We start from the raw sequence: 26,687 nt of genomic DNA on the forward strand, positions 1-26,687 counted from the left end.
TCGACCTTGGCGGGTGGCTACCAAGTTTGCGCCCGCCGGCCGCGCGGGAATGAGGCCGCAACACAGGAGCCGGCTCCGAATGGAGCCGGCGGTGTTGCGGCCGTGCGATGGGTGCAGTTGCACCCGTCGCGCTTTTCACTTTCACTGTCTGCTATGCAGACAGTGAAGAGCTGGCAGGGGCCCCCAGGGGCCCCAGGACTCCCCTTACCGCCAGCCTCTTCCTGGTGGTGAAAACCGCCAGAAACAGGCTTGCGGTAAGGGGGTCAGAATGACCCCCTATATGTCCTACCTTATCCATACACTGCACCCTGCCCTTGGGGCTACCTAGGGCCTACCTTAGGGGTGCCTTACATGTAAGAAAAGGGAAGGTTTTCTTACAAGTGAGTACACTTGCCAAGTCGAATTTACAGTTAAAACTGCACACAGAGACACGGCAATGGCAGGTCTGAGACATGATTACAGAGCTACTTATGTGGGTGGCACAACCAGTGCTGCAGGCCCACTAGTAGCATTTGATTTTCAGGCCCTGGCACATCTAGTGCACTTTACTAGGGACCTACTAGTAAATAAAATATGCCAATCATGGATAAACCAATTACATACAATTTTACACAGAGAGCATATGCACTTTAGCACTGGTTAGCAGTGGTAAAGTGCTCAGAGTTCAAAAGCCAACAGCAACAGGTCCGAAAAAATAGGAGGCAAAAAGATTGGGGATGACCCTGCATAAGCAAAAAAGTCCAACAGCGGTGTTTGAGGAGGCCCAGGAGAGGGGTGTATTGCCGGAAACCATGTGCCAGGACATTGTGGGGGCGATTCTCACCCTGGCGGGCGGCGGAGGCCGCCCGCCAGAGTTCCCCCCTCCAAAATACCGCTCCGCGGTCGAAAGACCGCTGAGGGTATTTTGGGTTTTGCACTGTGCTGGCGGGCGACCGCCAAAAGGCCGCCCGCCAGCCCAGTGCAAAACACCCTTCCAACGAGGACCCCGGCTCAGAATTGGGAAGGTGCGACGGGTGCAGTGGCACCCGTCGCGTATTTCAGTGTCTGCTTTGCAGACACTGAAATACAAAGTGGGGCCCTCTTACGGAGGCCCCTGCAGTGCCCATGCCATTGGCATGGGCACTGCAGGGGCCCCCAGGGGCCCCACGACACCCCATACCGCCATCCTGTTCCTGGCGGGCGAACCGCCAGGAACAGGATGGCGGTATGGGGTGTCAGAATCCTCCATGGCGGCGCAGCGAGCTGCGCCGCCATGGAGGATTCATTTGGGCAGCAGAAAACCGGCTCCCGCCATGGACCGCCGGGGTCAGACTGACCCCCTGTGTGTTTAATGCTTAAGCCTGGGGGAAATCCGGGTGACCCCTCCTCTTATCACCCGCTCACCATGCTGAATAGTGATGTTAAGATCCTGTGTAAGATATTGGCTACTCGGTTACATGGAGTGATTCGGGGATTGGTGCATGACGATCAAAGCGGTTTTATTCCTGCCCATAGTATGACTTATAAGTTACGTCGCCTGGCACATGTGTTGCATGAAACTGTCGGTGCGGAGGATGAATTGGTGCCAGCGTCATTGGACCTGGAGAAGGTCTTTGACACAGTGGAATAGGGCTACCTCCTTGCAGTGCTGCGGGGAAAGGAGTTTGGCCCACAGTTTTGTGCGTGTGCTGTATACTGCACCCTCCGCGCGTGTTCGGGTGGGATGGGAGCTCTTGGAATCCTGGGTGATTGGCAGGGGAACCAGGCAGGGATGTCCACTTTCGCTGCTTCTTTTCGCCTTAGCGGTGGAAACACTGGCGATCTGGCTCCATGAGGAATTGGTACCTTAGGGCGTTCGAGTGGGACAGATTACCCATATTGTCTCCCTGTAAGCTGATGGTGCTGTGCTGTATCTTCAAGAGCCAAGGGTTTCGGTGCCTCTGTTGTTGCTGGTGTTGGAGGCTTTTGGGTCAGTGTCTGGTCTCGAGTTGAATAGGAAGAAGTCGCTTCTGTTCCCTTTATGGTCTCTTTGTGGTGCTCCTCAGGAGGATTTTTAGGGGGTGGGGCTCAGGTGGGAGCTCAAAAGTTTTAGATATTTGGGTATCTGGGTCACACACACTGTGGCGGCGCATGAAAAACATAATGTAGAACGAGTGCGGAAGGGCCTTGAGCACTCAGTATTGTTTTGGAATAGGCTGCCTCTTTCAGTGATTGGGAGGGAGACAGTGGCTAAGATGGTGTTCTTGCCACGGTGTCTTTACCTGCTTCAGAATTCTTTGTTTCCGCAGGCTGCTCTGCTCTTTAATCGTCTAGACAGTTTGCTGATTTCACTGTGTGGGCTGGGCGTCGTAGTAGGGTGGCATTATCAACACTGCTGAGGGAAATGGAAGAGGGAGGATTGGCTATTCCTAATATCAGACATTATTATTACGCGGCACACTTACAACATGCTGCAAAGTGAATTACTGAGTCAGACAATTGGGAGAAGAGACTGTTTGCCGGAATGCTGGGCGGAATGGGTTGGTGCATGTACTGATGTCAGGTGGTCGGTCAGAGTCTGTTGTCCCCTATCTGGTCAGAACTACTGCTTGGATCTGGGAGCAAGCTGTTAAGAAAGTGATTCGACGTGCCCCGTTTGATAGGGAATTAAAGATATGGGACTTAGCCCCCTTTAGGGATATGGATATCCTAATGTCAATGGATGGCTGGAGACTGGAAGGATGTTTAGTGGCGGGAGACTTATACCCCAATGGGGAGTTTATCTCCTTTCAGGAAGCACGGAACACGTTCGGGTTTGGGCCTTGTCAGCTCCTGCAGCATGCCAAAATGGAGAGCTTGGTTCAGGAGATCTGGTGTGGTTTCCCGGTGGCCCCTCCAGCATCGAAGGTGTCAAGTGGGCTGATAAATGTGGGCGAGGAGGCTCATTTAATCACTCTGTTTTATAAAGCTCTTCGGGGGGGATCAAACAGGTGCGGTAAGTGATGCATGTAGAACTTGGGAGTGTGAACTGGAGGATCCCATAGAGGACACGGACTGAGCTATAGTGCTGTTGCTGGTGCGCACGGTATCATGTAATAACAGGTTTAAACTTTTGCATTTCAGTTTTGTGAAACGTACGTATTTTACACCTGATCGTCTTAATAGGATTGATCCAACAAGAGGGGCTGGGTGTCCCAGATGTGGGGCAATAAGTGCCTCCTTTATGCATTTGGCTTGGTCCTGTAGGATGGTGCACCGTTTTTGGCAGGAGGTGGTTGGGATAGTAGAGGGGGTAACAGGATTTGGACTTGAAGTAAAGCCTTTGACATGTCTTTTAGGTGTAGTGCGGAGATCACGGGGTAGGAATACCCATATAGACTTATACAAATAACCCTAATATTGGCTAAGCGTAGGGTGGCCATTGCCTGGATGAGTGCCCGGAGCCCATCCATTCCTTGCTGGATCCAAGATTTAATGGCATGGGGTGCGGCTGAAGAACAATATATGCAGATAACACGAAGAGAGGAGGGGGCACTAACAGATTTGATTGCATGGGGGACACTACTGGAACGTTTTACTGGTGTGGGAGAGTCAAGCTCTGAGTGGAGCACTGATGATAATGGCTGATTAATGGAGCCTTATTTTGGTCATAATGGTGACAGCCAACTGTGGTGAGGTTGTAACTCTGGTACTCATGATATATGAAAGGATTGGTTACATGAGGATCTTCTGTAGGAGGGGAGGCTAAGGGGAACTACTGCTGCAGTGGTTGCTGTTGATTCCTATTTCTGATTGTATGTTTACTCCGTCCTCCACAAAAGAGACAAAAAGATATTGTCTTGCATCGATATGCACTGCATTGTGTTTTTGTTGGTTCTCTCTCCTAAACTCAATAAAAACAGTTATAATAAAAAAAGAATATTTTTTGGAAATACTAGTATGCATCAACACATTTTATTAAATGACGCTTCAAAGAAATAGCACCTAAAATTTTCATAGTAGCGAAATGATTTGTTACCTACTTGCATTTTTGTCTGACCATTTTATTTTAAAACCAAAGAATCATCTCTCTTGTTACAAGCGTCTGCAAACATTTGCATCTAATCAGAGAGCACTCTGCGCATTATACTTAACCTCATATACTTAAATGTTTCAAACGTGTGTACGCTTTATTTTTGTTTTTCTGAAACCAGTATCAGTAGTGCAGTGTGACCTTAAAGTTTATTTACAGCGCTCACTGTAAACAAACAGTCTTTTATAAAGGCTTTTCATCTATGAACCATGAATACAAGTTAGAACAGCATTAACATATGTTCACACATATTACCTCAACTGCAGACAGTTCCCTACTCTCTAACCTGGCAGCCAAAGTGTTTGTACTGCAGAGGGCTGCTCCTACTTGTCCCAAGGACAAAATAAACATTCCTTTACCTCAAACAATATGTCCAAGGCATCGGTCTATAGGAATTCCACATCCCTACTACCTGCATAAGCACTGACTACTCCTTGCAGGGCTGTCTACTGTTATTGTAAATACAGCTTTAAGTTTGTCTCTGATGTCATCGTTTCCTATTGATCCTCTTCAGTAGTTTCTAATGGGATGTTGAAGGCCAAAGAACACATGGAAAGGTGAGATAGAATGGAATGAGAATTTGTGGACAGGATGTAATGCACATCCCCATGACAGTATCAAAAGTCTGTTCTGCTATTCTGCTGGCTTCAGTAAGTTTACAGATATTGTTGTTTTTGTTCTACAGGATGTTTGATGGGCGGACCCCGATACTCGCTGTCATAGACCCCATAATAGTGAAAACCATCCTTGTGAAAGAGTGCTACACCCACTTCACAAACAGGAGGGTACGTTTCTAAAAAGGAGTAAATCTAACAGAAGTGGCCTGGTCGTTGAATTAATACTAAGCACAGGTTCAAAAGACAGGATCATTTATTGTTGTGTTTGCAGTCATAATGTTTATTTTAGACTTCTAGTTTAACATATCAGTGCTGTGAGTGTGTGGGTGAAAGGTGCACGGTGACTTGCAAACCCAACATCTTCAAGGTGCCTCAAAAGTGCCAAATCTTTATAGTAATTAGGAATGTATTTGGGCCCTTGCTAGAGCAGTCTGCACTGCGTTACACTGTCACTAACATATTACATGATACCTGGAATGGTGCCCTGAAGAGAAGTGGCTCTGGGACACAGAGGGGCAATGTAAAATGATGCCTCCCTCCAGTTATACTGAGGGGCACCTGAGACTCCCATATCACAAAGAAATGCATAGATCATAGGCTCAATCGAGATGCCCTGGAGGCCTGCAATATTCCTTCCTGTTTGGACGTTTTACTTGATTGGTAAATATGAGATCTAACCTTCATTCTACCAGCACCTGGAATCTGGACAGCCTTCGGCACCCTGATTAAACTTGGGCCACTGTGCAGAAAATAAGCCCTATATTCTACACCCCGGATTCTACACCAGTGCCAATAAATGAGTATGTATGACTCCCTATTAGAGTAGGAATATAATACTCTGTTAAGATAATTTCCATTACTCCAAAGGTCACACACACCTTCATTCAGTGATGCACCGGGAATTCCTTCATGCAATTCCTATTTCAAAAACATAAGTGTTGGTACTAATGGGACCATTCCATCTTCAGGGCTTCAGGTGTGAGTTTATGTTTGACTTTATAGAATGTACAATATGAATAAGTACTCCTAAAGTCAAGCATCCTGTCATTCTTAGCCACTAGAGAATGTGCCATATGTGCCATATGTGAAAATCTCACTGACAGACTGTAGTGGCTCTGCCAAAAGAGTGCTGTGGTTCTCCTGCCCAATCTAGAGTGACTTATCATTCACAATGTGTGGAAGAGGTGCCTTGGTGAAACACTGCAAAGCCAAAGGTGGCATACTTTTGCGCAAAGGTGGTGTAAAGTCCTGAACATGCAGGGAAGAACTCACCAGTGTGACTAGGTATGTGAGCACGGACAATGTGCACCTACTTTAGGGGAACATTATCAGTCCCCCACATTTGTTGGCAGAAATTCCTTCATCTGCCTTGATGGAGAAAGAAAATACCACACTTCTTGCTCGAACTCAGTTTAATACTGTACCAATAGGTACAGAATGTGTTGGTGGCCATCTGTAAGCATCAGGGTATGGTTACTGCATTCCAAAGAAAACAAGCAGAAAGGACTGCTGTAGCAGCCTTCTTGTTCTTGGTTGCAAGGGTAAAAACATAATAGTGAAGAAGTTGACATGTAGGGACCATTAGCGCCTTGCACAGCTGCAAGTGGGTTTCAAGGGATTTTTCAGCGAGTTCCCTGCTTGCTCCATAATTTCAATATTTTAAGTAACAAACCTGCTCTTGATTGAGTGTGGTCTTGTTTTGGTGGCGTGCTTTAATACCAAATGTACTTTCTGTTCTGTGTTTGTTTAATCTGCATTGAGAGATTATTCCATGAAGCTCTAAAGAAACAGTTAATTGAGTTTCTACCACCCAGAGTTGATGAGGACATTTGTACACATTGCCCATTCTTTAATGAATTAGTAGTATACAATAGAATATCTCTGTCCTTTCTAGGATGTTAAATAAGGCAGATCTATAAACAGATAGAAGTGACTGACAGGCAGAATTATAAAAAGCTAGACACATGGATCGGAAAATCTCTGGTTGAGGCACAGTTAGCTGAATGGACTGATTCTTTCAGCATTAAGCTTTCCAGAACTCTGGGATAGTGATATCTCCGGTCCTGTTATCTGGAGGCCATTTAAGTCCACGAGTAGGTATTGAAAGTGTGCTATTAGAATCTGTGCCCTTCAACACTGATTGCCCATGACAGCTGATCTCAAGTTGCACTTGTTCCTGATTTGCACAGGCAGTTACCACCACCTTGCCGAAACACATATATCTGTATGTATTTATTAGACTGTCTTAAAATGTAAAATTTAGCTGCACCCAAATACGTTCAGAGGTTTAAACAAATGTTCCATGAAAAATAATACATTAATTCAACCTAGAAAAAGTGTAAAATACATAAAGGAGCTCTTAACCCACTAGCACACTGTAAATGCAAGCTTACATTAAATAAATTAACTATTTACTAAAATGAATTATTTTAAAAGCCATGTATAGAAATTTTGAAATACCCGCAGGCTAACAAAATACAGGTTTCACTAAAACGTGATAATGTATATAACTGACATAAAAGCATTGTTAAGAAATAAATTAACATCCTAAACAACTCACTTCATTAAAGCAAGCTCATGTTAGTTTGTTAATCATTTAACTATATTCCAAATTAAATTATGTTAAAAAACATATTAAAAAATGTTGTGGCACTCACAAGCTCAATTATACTACCACTAAAAACGAAGCGCATATACACACTTAAAAAGCCTCTATTTAAAAAATACATCGGTATAAGGAGTTTGTCTTTTTTGGAAGAAGTCGGGACAACTGCAAAGTAGATGCAAGATATATTCTTTATTGTAATTGCAAAATCTGCAAAGATATTGATCATTTACAAATTTCTTCCATCTCCCTCAGGACAAGGAAAAGCCGTGAAATACACCAGCAGTATATTCTGTTTGCAGATCTGGTTCCTCAAATAAAAATGATTTTGAAATGTTTCTTCAGAGACGATAATTATGTATAGATAATTCAAAGTTTTCTACATCTGCTACTCGTTATCTAGTTATTAGCTGGCTCTTTAACCTAATTTTCGAGAAAAGCATAATAAAGATCCACATGAGGTTTCATTCTCTGTATTCACATCTTTATCAGTGGCAAGGTAATAGCCAAGGATTTTTGGACCTAAAAATCCCTAGTGAAGTGAAGTTTAAGAAAACAGGATTTTAGTTAATCACAAGACGATAGCTAATTAAGGGGTATTTGTATGCTAAACCCTGATTATTCAACCCAAAGTCCAGATGTATGGGAGTACGACAAGTAAACTGAGGCAGTTTATACTTCGCAATATACTGCAGCTTATTCAAGATCGGTGCATATATTTCAATAGAAAAGTCTGTTGCCCTTATGATAATGTAGTTAAATCTTTGCTTTTACTATCTCTAAAATTGTTTAATTTTTGCACTGTTAAGGTTAAACACAACAATTTACAATCCTACTGCATAAGGTGTTTGCTCTTTTCTTAATATGAACTAAGTTTGTTTGTAGTTTACAAGTGTCTAATAATCAAACTTATAAACAGTTGTATGTTGGTGTGAACACTAACTCGATGGGGCCAAGAAGCCAGGTTTAAGGCCAGAACATTATGAGCATTAGTAGATTTCAATTACATCCACAGCAGCGATCCACGGATGTTGCTTGTAAAAATGGATTTTGCTGGTCTATCTCCGAAATAGTCAAAATAATAGCCCTCAACACATATGTAGTAAGAGACTTCCAGATGGTCTATCAAGGTTGTTAGGCGTGACAGCCAGACAGCATATTTCTTGGAAACCCCCAATTGGAACTAATGCAGCATTCCAGGTTTCCTGCAAGCAAATGATGCCCCAGTTGTTAAGAAAGGTTGTCTGAGACCAGCCACATTTCATGAAATGAATGACAATTGTGACCTGCACAGCTGTTTCTTGATTTCAGATTGGATCGGGGTAGGAAGGTTGCATAGAAATAGAACCTAGGGTAGTGCTCATCCAGCTCCAGTCTGTTAGTTTTTCTGTACTTGGTGGTGCAGTTATAATGCAATGATTTGACTTGTTTTCCCTCAGGTGTATGTATTAGAATATTGAAGGTGTATAGAGAGCCTGAGGCATCATTTGTGTCATTAAGGACCCTTTTTAAAACATGATGCCAGGTAGGGTTCTTAGAAGATGTAGTCAGGACAGCAGGATATTTCTCTTGCTTCATGTTTTGGATGCTATTCCCCCACTGATCAAAGAAAAATTTGTCTCAAAGAACTTGTACTACCTTATTTTAGATTTCAGTGTTACTATCGTGGCTACCACACCAGGGGCCGCCGGGAGTGTAACAAATTAGTTTCTAGTGATGTCCTTTTTTCGGAATGTGTTGAAATAATCATAGAATATTGCTCATGTTTAAAAGCTCCTGTCTGCACCATGAGCTATATTGTTGGTCAATTCATATGGGTAATGTTGACCAGAATGACTGGTTCTGGTCAAAGGATTTACGTAGGTTAGGGTATCAAGATGTTTATCAACACAAAAGGATGATGGGCGGAGTGTTGAAACTTTTCAAACACTCACCCCCAGTCACAGATCTGGGTTTAATCCATTGTTCTTTTGCTCACCATGTCACGCCAGTTTGGACCCAGCCATATGCAAATCAGTCTTGACCCTGTTCCCCATGGGAACAATCCAGCCCGAACTGCCACGCCAGATCCTCCCTGGACCGGAAACAAGCATCCTAGACCGCTTTCAGGGTATCACCCTTCATCAGCTAGGCTAGCTTGAATACAGTGGCACAGTGAGCAAGGGACCCACGTCTGGGCATACCCTTCCTACTTAGGGCAACTTTAGCAACACAAAAGGATGATGGACGGAGTGTTGAAACTTTTCAAACACTCACCCCCAGTCACAGATCTGGGTTTAATCCATCTTTCTTTAGCTCACCATACCACCCCAGTTTGGACCCAGCCATGTGCAAATCAGTCTTGACCCTGTTCCCCATGGGAACAGTCCAGCCCGAACTGCCAAGCCAGATCCTCCCTGGACCGGAAACAAGCATCCTAGGACCGGTTTCAGGGTATCACCCTTCATCAGCTAGGCTAGCTTGAATCCAGTGGCACAGTAAGCAAGGGACCCACATCTGGGCATACCCTTCCTACTTAGGGCAACGTTAGCAACACAAAAGGATGATGGGCAGAGTGTTGAAACTTTTCAAACTCTCACCCCCAGTCACAGATCTTGGTTTAATCCATCGTTCTTTTGCTCACCATGCCACCCCAGTTTGGACCCAGCCATATGCAAATCAGTCTTGACCCTGTTCCCCATGGGAACAGTCCAGCCCGAACTGCCAAGCCAGATCCTCCCGGGACCGGAAACAAGCATCATAGGACCGGTTTCATGGTATCACCCTTCATCAGCTAGGCTAGCTTGAATCCAGTGGCACAGAGAGCAAGGGACCCACGTCTGGGCATACCCTTCCCACTTAGGGCAACTTTAGCAACACAAAAGGATGATGGACGGAGTGTCAAAACTTTTCAAACACTCACCCCCAGTCACAGATCTGAGTGTAATCTATTGTTCTTTTGCTCACCATACCACCCCAGTTTGGACCCAGCCAACAATGGATTAAACCCAGATCTGTGACTGGGGGTGAGTGTTTGAAAAGTTTCAACACTCAGTCCATCATTTTATTTTGTTTTGTGATGTTGCTTTGTGCACCTTAAGTGGCAGGGGTATGCCCAGACGTGGGTCCCTTGCTTGCTGCGCCACTGGATGCAAGCTAGCCTGGCTGATGAAGGGTGATTCCCTGAAACCAGTCCCAGGATTCTTGTTTCCTGTCCAGGGAAGACCTGGTCTAGCAGTTCGGGCCATACTGTTCCCATGGGGAACAGGGTCAAGACTGATTTGCATATGGCTAGGTCCAAAATGGGGTGACGTGGCGAGCAAAATAACAATGGATTAAACCCAGATCTGTGACTGGGGGTGAGTGTTTGAAAAGTTTCAACTGCCATATACTGAATCCAGGGGTGGATGATACTCATGAGTTGATAATATATCACGCACACTATCCAAAATATTCTCTTTAACCTCCCCTAATAGGTTCTAACATGTGATTCACATTTGTTTGATAGTCACTAGAACGTCAACATTTTGGCTGGAAGCTTCAGCATATAAAGTGGTAAGCATGGTTTAATTACTTTGAACAGCCCCCAACGCATCTCATTGGCTGGTCTGTCTATATTTGGACAGCTTATTTTCTTTATATTATCCACCAGATTATGAGTCGGATTGGTAGTTTACAACGTTTGCCTACCGTCGAGGTTCATGCACATTTAGAATTTGAGTGCATAGTAATGAGTTTATATAACCTGATTCCTAAGTTATTTATTCTCTTCTCTAAACTTCTAATGAAGGTGGCCAAAGATTGTAACTGTTCACCTGAAGCTTGGTATGACTACCGTGTTAGTGCATTCTCTCCAGCAGGAAGGGTGGAATTAACAAATGTTCATTTGTTGCCACACAATGATTTAGGAGTGCTGCAAGAAAACTCCACAATACCTCCTTAACCCTGCTGCAAATAGTCCACCTCCTCTGCTAATCAGGCATCTAACTCACTCAGAGCAACACTTACTGCACTGTTTAAAATATGTCCTGCCTTATGGAGAGGTTTTCAAAGTATCTATAGTTAATGACATTTCTATTGTTGGGTATTTTGCCAAGTCCTCTTTACTGTAATGAATTTGTGCAACCATTTCAAAGATGCTTGGTTGTGGCCCTGACTGAGGCATGTCACCAACTAGAGTGACTAGTATTATAGAAGTTGTCACAGTTAAAGGTTTCTCTAATTCACTGTTTTTCATTCTGTTAAAATAGTGTTTAATGTATAGTGCTCTGGTGACTAATACCACCACATCTAATATTGTCGGGTATATCCATGATGTCCCCTTTAATTTTAATTGGAGTGGAGTTGATCTCCGGGTAAGAGGCTTATCTCCTTTTCTTAATCTTACTATTATGATGCGTTCAAAATACTTATTCATAGCTGCGAACTATGCGAGAATGCTGAATTGCGACCTATGTGTTTCTGACAAACTAATCTCCTTGGGCTAAAATAAGGCCTCCGATAATTAGACATCAGCACGGCATAGGCAGTGGTAAGATGTTAGACCTTGTGCAAACAATTAGGCAGTAGTGAAACTGTTTATTAAACAACCAGCTGGGCTTTCTAAAATCCAAGTTCCAGGAAGTGGGCAGAAATGAGCATTTTAACTTTTATGTGGTATCTGATTTACTACTGCAATCAAGTCACCATGCGCCCATTGCCTTCCTTGGCCCAGTGCAGCTCAGCAGAGCATGTGCCCTTCTGACCAGTATGACCTTGCTGTGGGACACAGGTGAACCCCATATGAAGCCAGTCTGCTGCATGCCCCTCCCCAACCCATTGGCTCCCCATTGGGTATGCAAACATGCGAAAGGATCTGATTCAGGCAGAAAAGCCCTGTTTTTTTCAGCAAACAAGTGGCTTTATTTTGGCTTTCTTTTGCCTGAAATTGCCTCTGCTGCAATAGAAGTCAGTGGGGAAATACAGCCTCCTGATTATTATTTTTTTAAATCTCAATCATTCCTCTCCTAAAATGTTGGCGTGTATGGGTATGACTGCAGTGTAGCTGCTCAAATTGCAAAGGGCCCGACCTACGAGTCTGTCAGTGAACTACCTCAGAGCTGGGCCTCAGCTCAGGCTAGCGCCAGAATACCCTCCGGGAGTGATAGTGCCCTTTACATATACACCTAACTTACCATTAGAGCTCATAATGTCATCTTGCTACGTAATTGTGCGGAATAGCACACTGTGTGTGGATGAGTCAGGATGGAGGGCCAGCACATCAAAGCACAGAGAAGTACAGGAGTGGTCCGAGTGTTCCTGATTAAATATTTGTGGAGTTAAGTAGAGGGAATCTGCCCTAATTTATATTTATTTACCTTCAAGATATTGCAGCAGTCGTTATTTGTATACACATGTTTTGTGGTACGCTATTTTGGAAGTAATATTCTGTGGGAATAACAAGTTTTACCACTTCATAACCACTGTGTCATTAGACAATAGTTCGTTGAATGCCTGTAAAGGTAATTAGGCACAAAGGCACTTTTTAACTGTAGTTTTTTAAAAAATCATAATGCTTTATTTCATTATATTTATTTTTTAGAACTTTGGCCTGAACGGACCCTTGGAAGACGGAATAACTGTGGCTAAAGACGATCAATGGAAAAGGATTCGGACAGTGCTATCACCAACTTTTACCAGTGGAAAACTAAAAGAGGTAAAAATGAAAATTAAAAGCTTACCAGATATGATTTCCTGCTAAAAATGTGGTTAGTTCCATAAGGACCTGCCTTCTGAGCATATTAGCTGAGAGACACAAGTGCATTGCGGAGAAACTAAGCCTGTGCCTATGTGTATTGTACTCTCACCCCGTGTATGATGTGATCCATGACAAACTGAGTTATGCCTCCATAATATTATATTCCATACAGTAAGAATAATGTCAATGCACTCACTTTGATGAACAAAATAAAGTATGTGCCTAATTTGACAGCATTTACAAGGATCTTCTTGAACTTTCGTATCCTGTGCCCACCAGATATAGGCATCAAGCCTGGGGCAACATGTGCAGCTGAGTGACTCGTGGCAGGCTGGTAAATGAAATTGTACCCTGTGCATTTGGCACCGTATACATGCCAACCATGTATGCAAGGTCAACATATGGATGTACGGTGGAGTCCTGGCACTGCTGAAAGACCAGGAAATGTTGCAGGATTTAAATGCTTTGTTTATAAAAAGGAAGAGGCAAGCATGTCCCATTTAGGTGGGTTTACACAGATGCTATGTTCGTCACTGATGAGTTGGCATCTGGTTTGGTAGAAGACTGATTTGACTGCAGTGCTTGCAGTCGAAGGACTGGATAGCAGGCACCTACAGCGTGATCTGAAATAAAGTTTGTTGGACCAAGAAGGGTTCACCGACTTCCCATACATATGCATCTTAACTTAGTGTTTATGATCATGATGTACGAAACCCACACCATAAATCAACATGTGCAGACAGCTCAATGACTGGATTGTGATCTTGGCTTCACTTCAAAAAGAAAGCTGCGGTCTCGCCTGCCATAAGAAGAAATTAAAAAGCCCTTCTGCCATCTCTAAAAACAAAGTCATAAAGGCTACACTTCTTTAAGCCCTATACTGTGGGCACTTGGCCTTTCTTGGTGCTTACCTGCCCAGCCTGTAGTTAGCCCAGTCCTCAGGTTACAAGAAAATATTTCGATTGCCCAGGTATCTTTGTAAATCTTGTATCCGCCTAGAATTCAGCCTGGTCCATCTAAAGTTAACCTGCAAGCCCAACACTCTGAAATACTATCTGTGGATCCTGAAGGCACCTGGGAACTCACCCAAGTTGTTTGAAGGACACATTTGAGAGCTCTGGGAACCCGGGGCATCAGCAACTACAGAGGGCAATGGCACTGTTTGAAATAGAAGTCTCACACACAGCATTAACACTGAAATCTACTCCTTTTTTGACCTGGAAAAGGTCATTAACAGGCATCTGCGTTTAATTTCCTACCAGCCAGATACTGCCTCCTTGAAGACGTCAGACATTCTCCTCACCCTGAACACTTCATACTTGGTTGGGAGATCTCAACCCCACGTGTCAGAGGCTATCAACAGTTGGGTGTGGAGAGACATCATGTACATGAGACTGCTTGGTCACCAATAACAGATTTCAACTTAGCATGGGTCGCCCCTGGCAAAGAGGGGACATGCAGACTGTGCAACTTTAACCCTGTCTGTGCTGCAGACAGCCCCCGGGTGTCCTCTGCGCATGAGCTTGAAATTCCTCTGGTGTGGGCACCAGATGGATTCCCTTCTCAAAGAAACAGCCTCTGGAGGGGAGGAAAAGCTTCCCCATCTCCTGAGGCTGTTTCCTTGTTTCATTGAAATGACGTTGCGCCAACGTCATTTCAATGAAAACAAAAGTGAAATGAGGCGATTGGCTCATTTCACTTTTCCAGCTCCGGTTCTTACGGGGCTTTCTCTGCCTCCCCCGAGCACTGAGGCAGGCAGGAGAGGTATCATTGGAAAGGGGAGAATATCCTTTTTCCAAGTGGATCCCTGCTTGAGGATCACCACAGCAGGACAATGGACCCCAATCTGTTCACCCATGGCGCAGAAAGCCCACTTGGCACCAGGGATTATATATTTTTTCAAACTTTTGGGGGACGACTGCCCAAAATGGGCTAGCCAATGTACCCACCCACCCCAAATATGTAAGCAATATTTCTGCTAACCACCCCAGGGTGGCAGATAGGGATTATTAGCCCTGCCCAGCCTCGGGGAGAAGGGGACAGAAAGCCCACGAGACACTAGAGAAGCATTTTTTAAAAAAAAGAGGGGTGGACGTATGGCCATGCCCAAAGCCCAAATAAATGGGGACAAAGTCTTATTGCCCATGGGAGCCAGAGAGCCCTCTAAATGCCAGGGAATGGAAAAAAATTAGAGGGGTGGGGGCTGCCCACCACTATGGGCATGGTTATGCCCCCAACACAACTGAAGGAGGCAACAGCCTTTCAGCCCCTATCCCCTGTGGACTAAAGCATCTTATTCCCATGGCAAGCAAGAGGACATTTGGACTAAAGCATCTCATCCCCATGGCAAGCAAGAGGACATTTGACTTTTCTGGTTTTTGATTTTACATATGGGCCAAAAGAGCTTGGCTAACTCCCAGTATCGTTCCTCCTTGCAGTGGTGAGTGGCTGCACTTTTTGGACTTGGGTATGCTGCCACCTGAAAAAACCTACCAGACACATCTGAAAGCTAAACATCTGGGGGAATCCAGGGTGGCGTGCTTCACATGCACCCCACACCACTGTCTTGCCCACAATGCTCTGCAAACCTCCAACTTTGCCTGAAATTGCGCATTTTCTCTACATTTCTGTGATGCAAACTTCTGGAATCCGCAGGAATCCACTAGATTCCTGTTGCCCAGCATTGGCACATCTGTACCAATCAAAATTCTGCCCCACCAAAGCAGATTCGATTTAAAAGTTTGGAAAAAATACTGCCTTTTTAACCCACTTTGGTTCCCCCTCAATTTTCTACATGTTTTTGTCCCTTCCCTGTCGCAGGCACTTAGCCCACCTACACAAGTGAGGTATCATTTTTATCCGGAGACCAAGGGGAATGCCAGGTGGTAGGAGATTTGTGTGGTTTGGTGATTCCACATAGAAATGTGATGCAAATATGATTTGTTTAGCTAAATTTGAGGTTTGCAGGGTATGCTGGGTAAGAAAATGCTGGGGGATCCATGCAAGTCACACCTCACTGGACTGCCCCGGATGTCTAGCTTTCAGAAATGTCTGGGTTTGCTAGGTTTCCCTAGATGGCTGCTGAGGCCGGGACCAAAAACACAGGTGCCCCCCTTGCAAAAACAGGTCATTTTATGATAACTGATTTTGATGTCTCCACAATATCTTTTGGGCAGTTCCCTATCGCGGGCACTAGGCCTATCCACTCAAGTGAGGTACCAGTTTTATCGGGAGGCTGGGGAATGGTAGTTGGAAGAAAGACTGAGGCTCTGTTCAGATTCCAGAACTCAAAATTTGAGGAAAATGTGTTTTTTAAGACTACTTTTGAGGTTGGCAATGGAATCTGGGTGACAGAACCTGATGAGAGCCCCACAAGTCATCCCATCCTGAATTCCCCTAGGTGTCTAGTTTAAAAAAATGTACAGGCTTGATAGGTTTCCCTAGAGCTCAAAATCCCTAGCTAGGCACTTGCAAAAAACACATCCGTTTTCAGTGGAAAAATGTGATCTGTCCATGTTGCATTTTGGGGTGTTTCCTGTTGCAGGAACTAGGCCTACCCACAGAAGTGAGGTACCATTTTTATTCGGAGACTTAGGGGAACACAGAATAGCAGAACAAGTGTTAATAGCAATTGTCCTTTCTTGCAGTTTTACCCTCCAAATGTAAGACAGTGTGTAAGAAAGATGTAATTTTGAGAAATGCCCTGTAATTCACATGCTGATATGGGTAACCATAAATTCAGAGATGTGCAAATAACTACTGCTTCTAAACTTCATATCTTGTGGCCATTTCAGAAATAAACAGGTTTCCTTGATGCCTATTTTTCACTCTTTATATTTTGCCAAATAAATTGCTTTATACCCTGTACAGAATGAAAACCCATTTCAAGGTGCAGTTCATATAATGGCTCTGGGTACCTTGGGTTCTTGGTGAACGTACAAGCCCTATATATCTCTGCAACCATAAGGGTCCAGCAGGTGTAACGGTATATTGCTTTTGAAAATCTGCTATGGCTGGAAAAAGTTACAATTGAAAACGTAGACAAAAATGGCTGTTTTTTTCCACCCCAATTTCAATGTTTTTATTTCAACTGTTCTTTTCAATAAAAAAAACCTTGAAGGATCTATCTAAATGACCCCTTGCTGAATTCAGACTTATGTCTATTTTTTCAGAAATGGATAGCTTTCTAGGATCCACTATTCTTTTCACACCCATTTCTGTCACTTACTGGAGGTTGAAAACACAAAAAATAGGAAAAATGGGTTATGTACCAGTAAAATGCCAAAACTGTAGAAAAATGTGGTTTTCTGATTCTAGTATGCCTGTTCCTGAAAGCTGGGAAGATGATGATTTTAGCACCACAAACCTTTGATGCCATTTGCGGGACAAAACCACATGCTTTCTTCTGCAGCACTTCTTCCCCCCATTTTTCCCCCAAAAAACAGAGTTTTTTTGAGGAAACATTTTGAGTTTGGCCGACGAAAAAGCCAATCCACCAAACTCCTGCACGCACCTATGCAGCTGCCTTCCCGCAGGCCCCATTACGAGTTTCCCACTGGGTCGGCTGACGGAAACATAGTTAAAACCGCCATGTAAAAGCTTGCGGAGAGGGGACTCATGATCCCCAGGGCGGCGCTGCGTGTAGCACTGTTCTGGCGGATTAGGACCGTCGGCACCTTCATGCCGTCAGCTGGTGGCGACGTAGTGGTGCCAGCGGTCTGACCGTGGCACCTTTGCCACGGTCATAATGTGGCGGTCTGACCGCCACCAAAGTGCTCAGACCACCGTTTTGGCAGCGATCAGACTGCCACTGTGACCCGGGCGGTCGTCATAATGAGAGGTAAAATGTTAGCTATATTTTGGCTAATTTCTCAGTCCCTACTAGGGGAATTCACAAACCATGGATACCTTTAGAATCCTCAGGATGTTGGGGAAAACAGACATACATTTGGTGTGGATAGCTTATGTGAACAAAAAGTTATGGGGGCTTAAGCGCAAACTACCCTAAATAGCAAAAAAAAGGCTTAGCACAGGAGGGGAAAAAGTTTTAGCTGCGAAGGAGTTAAACGAGAATCATGGCTGCTCCTTCTGTGCTGCAGCCTCTCCAAGTGACGCCATCAGGATGTCTTTACTGAAACCAGCACTTCTGATGAAGGGGCCCACACTTGCCAGGAGGTCTCCCCTAACTGTGTCTCCCAAACTGATGTAATATCCTTGTCAAAGTGTGCCAAATAGGTAAAAGAAATCTGAGCCCACCTCCATTCTTGCACCAGGGACCCAAATCCCATCAACTACACCCAAAAGCTTATAACTGACTATGGCATCCAGAAACACGGACATGTTTTACTTGCATGGTATAGGGGTGACCTACTGCATGCAGCACTTTAGATACTAGCCAGACCTAAATTAGTAGGTTTTATACTTGGACCTTAGTCACCCAGTCCTCGGATTTTATCTGTTCTTTTAGTTTTTAGTATTTTTGAATGTTTGCTCAATACAAAATTAATTATTGGCTGCATGCGGTGCTCTTCGTGGTTTTAGAAACAATTTTAGTTTGTCATTTTTGAATATGCATCATTAATGATGACTTGCAAAAATATTGTTTTTTACTAACATACAATAAAGTTGACATGACATGTCTTCACTTTGCGATGCAACTGATGTTTTAATCAGTCGCATCGCAAAATGTAGATCAGCAGAAGGTTGCAAAACCTTTACATACCTAATAAATATTAATTAGGTAGGAGGCATTTTTCGACCTCTCTTCCTATGAGATTGCATACGGATACAGGGATGGATGCTTGAGAGGGACAATAGACCTCTTTACCTGCATTCCAAGAGAACATTTTAATAAAGTATCTTTTCTTCATAGAGGAGCAGGGGCTGCTTATAAAAATACATGCTTGGTTGCAGTGTGACCTAACTGGGGTAGCATGCCGTGGTCCCATGAAACACTGTCTGCTCATTCTGAGGCAACTCAGCAGGATTCTCAAAGGGGGAGGTGTCAAACTGACAACTTGCCCTTAGAAAATTAGTTACCACCCCTTCTCTGGGCTGGGTACCCGTTCAGTTGGCTGCAGCTTTAAAAACTTTGATAAATAGCATTTTGAATGCCTGATTGAAGGAGGGTGCCCACTGCACAGTGCCACCTACTTGTGATTTGTACAGGGTCGCAAAAATTACTTTGCAAGTCAAAGACTTTTCCGACTCTCAGAGTAACTATTTTAGATTTCTGAACACTCTTCTGCTGTCACAAAGCCTCTGGTTTTGCAGCACAAATTAGATTTGTACATTGGGCCCTAAACACTGTTTTTCCCCCATTTAGGAGTACGGTGTTGATCCTACATGTTCTCAGCCCTGCGTGCACCAAAATCTCAAATAACTCAGAAACTTGTGTTCCTGTTGATTTTCAGACAATGCCTATCAAATACTCATCCCACATGGTTGTATTGTGAATTCTATATCAGAGATTACATTACTTTCAGCATTCATTTTCTTAGGACCGAGGGCAGTATAATTTTTGACCTCATTCTCCAGCATTGCTCAAGTCTAACTGCAGACACCCACCTAAATATCTAGGCCCAGATTTACTAATGCTTTGCGCTAGATCTGCCTCACAACAGTGACACAAACCCAGGGCAAAAGGTTGGGAGGGGGCATTTACTATCTAACACAAACCAGAATTTGGCTTGAAGTTGCCCAAAGTAACTCAAAGTTGCACTAAGAGCTACTTTAAACCCATGGGGCATTCCATCCGTGGTACCTGAGCATTTCAATGCAGCCACCTATGAGTTTTGATGCAAATCCATATTTACTAACATTCATGGACAGGGATTTGAGCCAAAACCTTATGTCTCCCTGAGGCAAGCCTAACAAGGATCAATCTTTCAACTTTGCATGTGTGCTACATTGTACAGCACACATGCAAAGTGGGAAAAGGCATAAAAGATAGAATATGTACTGATATGGCACATTTTTTCTATCTCCAGTCTTCTCAAGGCAGAGCAGCAACTTTGGTTGCTGCACTGCCTCGCATAAAATATTCGTAAATCTTGGCCCGAATGAACACACATTTACCTCCTTGCACGCTACCTTTGTCCCTGGGTTTCCAGAGCAGCTGTTTCTTGTCCAGCTCTGATATGTCCTTGTCCAAGATGAATGGTCTGTTACTCAAAGGAAAGTCAGAAAATTCTGGTGTTTAGAACATGTGTATCCAACATAATTTGTATATCTTGAAATGTTTCTTGATTTTCAGATGTTTCCAATCATGAAGAATTTAGGAGAAACCTTGGTAAAAAATGTACAGAAAAAAACAGAACAAGATGAACCCTTGGATATGAAACAGTAAGTAGGAAATCAAAGCATTTAAGAAAAATGTGGTTGCAGGGGTGCAGCAAAATGTTGAGTTGTCAGAGAAAAGCAGTAATTTATAACAGTGTTGTGAATGCAAAGGTTTACACTAGAGTGACAAATGCTGATGATTCTAAGAGATTTGAAAGTGTTTGGGAAATATTGAGATTTAAGACTGGGTGCAATATTGAACTTTGTATTTTGGAGAGTTGAGTTTGTTGTAAAGGTGGGAAATTATGTGACTTCATCTAACTTATCTGAAGCTTGAATCACAAAAGTATGTGTGTGCCTATCCTTATTACCTAGGGCACAAATATGACCACTTACTCGCAGTCTTGGATTATCGTGTCCCTCTAGCGTGGGAAGAGAGCATTTACGGATGCACAAGGGATTAACCTTGTGAGCCATAACTACTATTATCTTAAGTTTGTTTCTGTTTTTGTGCCTTGACTCGGCCTACACATATTGATGCTAGAAAGGGTAATATTATTCCTTACATATACAGTTCTCTATGCTGAAAAGTTCCTCTACACTTTAGGTTACTGTTCACTATTCCATTCGTTTAATGAACATAATTAAAGCTATTGAAATAAATCCCTAGCTCAATTCTTCAGCAGTCAAAGGACTACCTTGAATCTTCATCATTTTACATTCTAAATCTGGTGTCGGTGGTTGAAGTCGCGCCTGCCTGAACCTCTGGTATACTCTCTTCCTGGGACAAGGGGAGTGTACTACATACTTTTCATTGGTTGCTAATTTATCACTGATGGAGCACACTTGGCCACAAAAAGCGTTCTCTGAATAGTCGGTCCACATACACCGGACAAAGTAAACACCACTCTTTCCCCCTTAGTGGAAAATTCAACCTCTCTGGGGATCTTACCCGAGTGAGGTCATTTTTAGCCGTCTGCCAGTTTGAACATGCTAGAAGCAAACTTCCCAATCATCCTGCTTCATATCAATTTGGACAGTCTGTGTGAGAATGCAATCTCAGCATCCAAAGGGGGATGTGATATATAACATTATCTCTGAAAAACCACCCATCACCATATCCTGGTAATTCAAATTGAATGCTTCTCACAGACCCAGACGGTCTACCTTCTCTCTTACTCCTATATGCTGAACATCAATAGAACAATGTCCCATCTGGGTACTTACCCTGCTACCTGCAGTTATGCAGTTTCCTGAGGATGTCAGAACTTCTGGGGCAGCTGGAATTCATCTCACCTCTGGATAAGGAAACCTCACTTCCCAACACTGCGTGATTACTAAGCTTTCCTAGATTCACCCCGGGCTCACTCAGTCACCTCAACTAGTCATTCACCTTTTTACCTGGAGCCAATCACAAGTCAGCGACAGGTGCACCCTAAAGCAGTAGCATCTGTTTCAATCCTTTGGGCCCACTACAAAGCCCGTGGTGAATCTCTCACATAGATAATTCACTACACCTCGGTCAGGATGACTCCAGGAGCCTTGGACCTCACCTACATTAACAATGAGAGGGGTGCCGGGTAGTGCTATAAATCCTAAAATTGCCCTGGACTCAGTCTATTCCTTGCCTTTTTTAGCACACCTAGGAGAGCCAACTGGCCTGTCCTCAATTCAGAGGAGAAAGTGAGATCTTCATGCTACCATGAGATAGGGCACTCCCATATTTCTATGCACAGTGATGAACTGTGATGAGTGTAGGAGGAATCCTGCATTTGTCCGCCTGTCTATAATATGGTTTGCAGCATCAGCCTTACTGGTGCTAGCTCCAAATCTTCTCACCAAATCTATGTCAGATCTAGCTATTGGGCTCAGGCGAATGGTAGGATTGTCTTTGGTGATTTGCTTAAAAGTAGTTGTCCTGCTTTTGTTGGTTGAGGGAGAAGAAAGATGTTTTTCTTCAGTAAGAGTGATGTTAAAAGTAGTCTGTGATTATGGGTTTTTACTCCAGTTCTATATGGTTGCAATGGATATGTCTTTCATTATTATCAATATGGGACTGAGAGCTGTGATATTGGATTGGGCTTGTGGAAAGCCACATGTCCATGGTAAAAAAAACATTGGCAATAGGCAAAAGCCTGCTGTACTGTGCCTGGTGCAATGCAGTGCGAAAGAGCCCCGACTTTTTGGAAGGATGAGCTCATCTTTTTAGAGTTAGACTGGTTCTTTTGAACTAGTACTGTAGTCATTAATATTTAACATCCAAATATTGGGAATTAAATCAATTTTATATTACATTTCATTAGAAGAAATCTTAATTTAAAATATTGTTTTTGAGGGCTAATATATTATACCAAAAAAAGAAGAAAAATCGACTTGTTTTTGAACAACAAATTGTCCTGCAAGCCATTCTTTGAGGCTACCCCAGCGCTTTACAAATCAATTACATATTCCACTACCTTTATGGCATGACTGTTAGAAAATTAATGCCCTTTTAATTCTCACTTTTCAAATGAGGGGGCATCTGTAGATTTCCATTTTTGTGCAATTAATGATCTAGCAATCAATGATGCAGAATACCTACTGGGAAGAAGTGATGGGAAACTTAGAGCAGGTTACTGACAGAACAGGATTAATCAGACACAAATGCTGCCTCTTTGGACTGTACATACATCCCAAAAAGAGGAAAATGCTAAATAAACCTAATATCTAATTCTCGGTAAAAGGGCAATTGCCACTGCTTGGAAACCTTGGTGGTTACAGACTACAGAAATGGATGGAGCTGACCATCCATTGGGAAGGGATTGAATTAGACGTCATCCGAGCAGGCAATCACTAGGATCTGGGTAAGGATGAGCATACATAAACATGGGAGGACCTTCTGACTTTCTTCCATGAAATACTGCCATATAGGAATAACAACCACCACGCCGGACTGGTTAACCCTTCAAGTACCTCAGAGGATGTAGTGGACTAAAGAAATGGAAGGCAATAGGGTCTTTATAGTAGGCTTCTTATCCATTCCTTTTAGTAATCCATACCTTCTCGTGTAGCCCAGTGCTACCCTCCCCCACCTGATGCACCCACTAACCCACTAAATGATAGTTGAGATGCACGACCCATTGGTGTGTTGTAATGTTATGGTTTCTTTTCTTATGGTTGCTGACAATGTCACATGTATCGCTTCAATATGTAATCTTATTTACGGTGACAATTACATGAAACAAATAAAAAAACTTATAAATGGTAATGATGTGAAATACAATGCCATATTATTTTTTTCCTTTCTTTGAGACAATCTTTCAGAGTCCAGCTCCCCTAAACGCTGGTCTGGTGATAAGGGTTGTTCTACTTTTTCCTCCAACCATTTCAAAACAGCCTTATGGAGGTTTATGATTTTGTTACAGTCCCCTAGCATATGTTTCCAGTTCCGAATTGCTAAAATGCATCTCTTACATGTAGGTGAAGTTGATTCTGTAAATCTATTAATGCAAGATAGCGTTAAATACAATTTATATATCTAAAAATACTGTCCGTGCTGGAGGTCAGAACTTAAAGGTAAGTGGATATCTGAGTTTAGCCACCTCAGTTCTGCTCTGATAACTGAAAACCTTGATCTAATTTCCAGGTTGTTCTAATATTATCATTATTTAATTTTCTAGAGGTAAAAATTGTCAAACGTTTGCTGTGCTGCCTTTATGGGTGTGATGGTTTAACATCTCCCTAAAAATAACTGACTCTCGTCCAAGCTGTGCATCTGAAAAGTAATTATCAGCTGCAAATACTTCTTTTTGATTGAATATTGAGTTTTTGTCTAACTTCTTCCAGTGCCCTAAACCTTTTATGATTCCTCAATTGTTTAAGTTTCTATAAGCCTTTCTCAGCTCTTTCAAATATTAGACTAGACAGTGCTAGACAGTGACGCGCTGATAACTTTGCACCTGGTGACCTGAAACCAGCAAACTGACACGCGTCAGGAGGTGCGGTCATAGGGGGAGGAGCCTTAACCCCCTGGTACATTCAAAGCTTTCCTTTCCCTTTGTAACGCGGGCTGCGCGCGGACCGCGCCGGCGCCAAGGGCGGGCCCGTCCTACCCACCTAAACATTAAATATTCGTAACAAGGGGACTGTGAAGGGAGGGTCACGTTTTAATATAAGTCGGGAGTGTCTCTTTACACAATTTAATTTTACTGATAAGGCTGAGCATTATGTGACAGTATCAGCGGTGAAATGATATTGACTACAGCATAAGTCACACCTTACTGATATTCGCTTGCTTGTCACCAAAATAACCAGGCAGCTATTTGGTGTCAGGCCCATGTGCATTTTTAGTGTACGATTTATCAGTGGGGGAATTAATATGCATAACTGTGAAGAACACAGACGCATAACGATATCTTTTTAAAAGGATAATCCCCAGCTTCTATTATAATGGGCAAGAAAAAGCATTTAGGCGGTCATTCTGACCGCGGCAAGCGGCGGTCGCGCCACGCCATGCGGTTACCGCCGAATGAACGCCCCGCGGTCAAAAGACCGCGGCGGCCATTCCAACTTTCCCGCTGGGCCGGCGGGCGACCGCCAAAAGGCTGCCCGCCGGCCCAGCGGGAAAGCCCCTGCAACGAGGAAGCCGGCTCCGAATGGAGCCGGCGGAGTTGCAGGGGTGCAACGGGTGCAGTGGCACCCGTCGCGATTTTCACTGTCTGCAAAGCAGACAGTGAAAATCTGTATGGGGCCCTGTTAGGGGGCCCCTGCACTGCCCATGCCAGTGGCATGGGCAGTGCAGGGGCCCCCAGGGGCCCCACGACACCCGTTCCCACCATCCTGGTTCTGGCGGTGAAAACCGCCAGAAACAGGCTGGCGGGAAGGGGGTCGGAATCCCCATGGCGGCGCTGAGGATTCCCTGGGCCAGGGGAAAACCGGCGGGAAACCGCCGGTTCCCCTTTTCTGACTGCGGCTTTACCGCCGCGGTCAGAATAGCCCAGGAAGCACCGCCAGCCTGTTGGCGGTGCTTCCGCTGCCCTCTGCCCTGGCGGTCACAGACCACCAGGGTCGGAATGAGGCCCTTAATGTCAAATCTTTCCCCTAGTGTAGAAGACCGCACTTCCATATTAAAATACATTTCGGGAGCGATGGGAGTGATCTACAAGCAAATTTCTAGCGTCGAAGAAAAATTGCTGTCATGTGGAGATTGTACTTCACTCCTGTCAAGTACTCCCGAAATACAGGTTGGCCATATCAATATTGAGACGGGCATCAGTATGGAGACAGCTGAGAACCAGGAAAATAATAGTAAAAAGAATGGATGTGTTCAAAACATCACGGATACAATATCAGTTTCAGATGACTCCCTGCCTTTACCTAAGCCTCCAAGAAAGCCCACGACAGGTAGGGCAGACAACTCCCCCATAAATAACTCAAAGAAAAAGAATGAGCCAGTCAATATGGTAGGGAGGCAGTTGTTAAAAAAAGCAGCCCAGAGGCAAACCCTGAATAAACCAGCAGACTCCGCCTTAAAACTTCTTGCTAATATTCATGAGTCAATAAATGCCTTGAAATCTTAAGTTAAGCATTCATTGGACTCTGTCAGATCGACTGAGAAAGGTAGAGAGTAAGCTTGAGGCTGGTTTAGTACTTCATGGAAAGCTCTTACTGTTTCTCATTCAAATCCAACCACAAACAATTCACAATCCTTGATAAAAGCAGCAATTACCAGGCAACCTCAGGTAGGGATTCCAACTAGAGAATTGATATTAGAGAGGGCGCCCAAGTCCGCTACAAAAATCCCAGGGAAGGAGCGTATAAGTCAGACCACATCAGAGTCTCCTTACCTACCAAGTGACTTCTTACATCTCCCCCTGGAGGCGACACTGTACGTAGTTATCCTAGCAAATGTCCCTGTTTTGGCCAATCAGCATCGGGAATCATGGGCAGCTCTGAGAATTAAGTCTCTGCACTGAATAGGCTCTCGGATGGACCCCGGCATGGTGGGGCCCCTTTTCAACACATAAAAATGGTGAGGAGAGTCAAATAGCTAGGTAGCACTCGGAAATCATTGGTAGGAGACTGTGGGGGTTATTCTAACTTTGGAGGAATGTTAATCCGTCCCAAAAGTGACGGTAAAGTGACGGATATACCACCAGCCGTATTACGAGTTCCATAGGATATAATGGACTCGTAATACGGCTGGTGGTAAATCCGTCACTTTTCCGTCACTTTTGGGACGGATTAACACCTCCTCCAAAGTTAGAATTACCCCCATAGTGACCCTCTCCTTTAAAACTCCTGGATTAGTAGAGAAAATCATTCACGAACTAGGGGCATGGCAAGTTACTCATCATGGCATTTCATTATTACTGCTGGGACACTATTATCAAAGCATTCTCGGGCAAACTTCTTCTAGAATCTGGCCAGGCATTCAATTGATAGTATTAATTCCAACTC

General features: G+C 43.9%; 1 protein-coding gene across 1 annotated transcript in view; it reads left to right on the forward strand.

Annotated features, from left to right (window-relative positions):
• Window positions 1-26,687, forward strand: part of LOC138261214 (cytochrome P450 3A21-like) — a 184,051-nt gene that overhangs the window by 85,561 nt on the left and 71,803 nt on the right. The window contains exons 4-6 of the mRNA XM_069209967.1: window positions 4,716-4,815; window positions 12,813-12,926; window positions 20,224-20,312. Of these exons, the coding sequence (XP_069066068.1) occupies window positions 4,716-4,815; window positions 12,813-12,926; window positions 20,224-20,312 (303 nt within the window). The remainder of the gene's footprint in view (window positions 1-4,715; window positions 4,816-12,812; window positions 12,927-20,223; window positions 20,313-26,687) is intronic.

Source organism: Pleurodeles waltl, chromosome 10 (genome assembly GCF_031143425.1).
Source record: "Pleurodeles waltl isolate 20211129_DDA chromosome 10, aPleWal1.hap1.20221129, whole genome shotgun sequence".
NCBI classification, from domain to species: Eukaryota; Metazoa; Chordata; class Amphibia; order Caudata; family Salamandridae; genus Pleurodeles; species Pleurodeles waltl.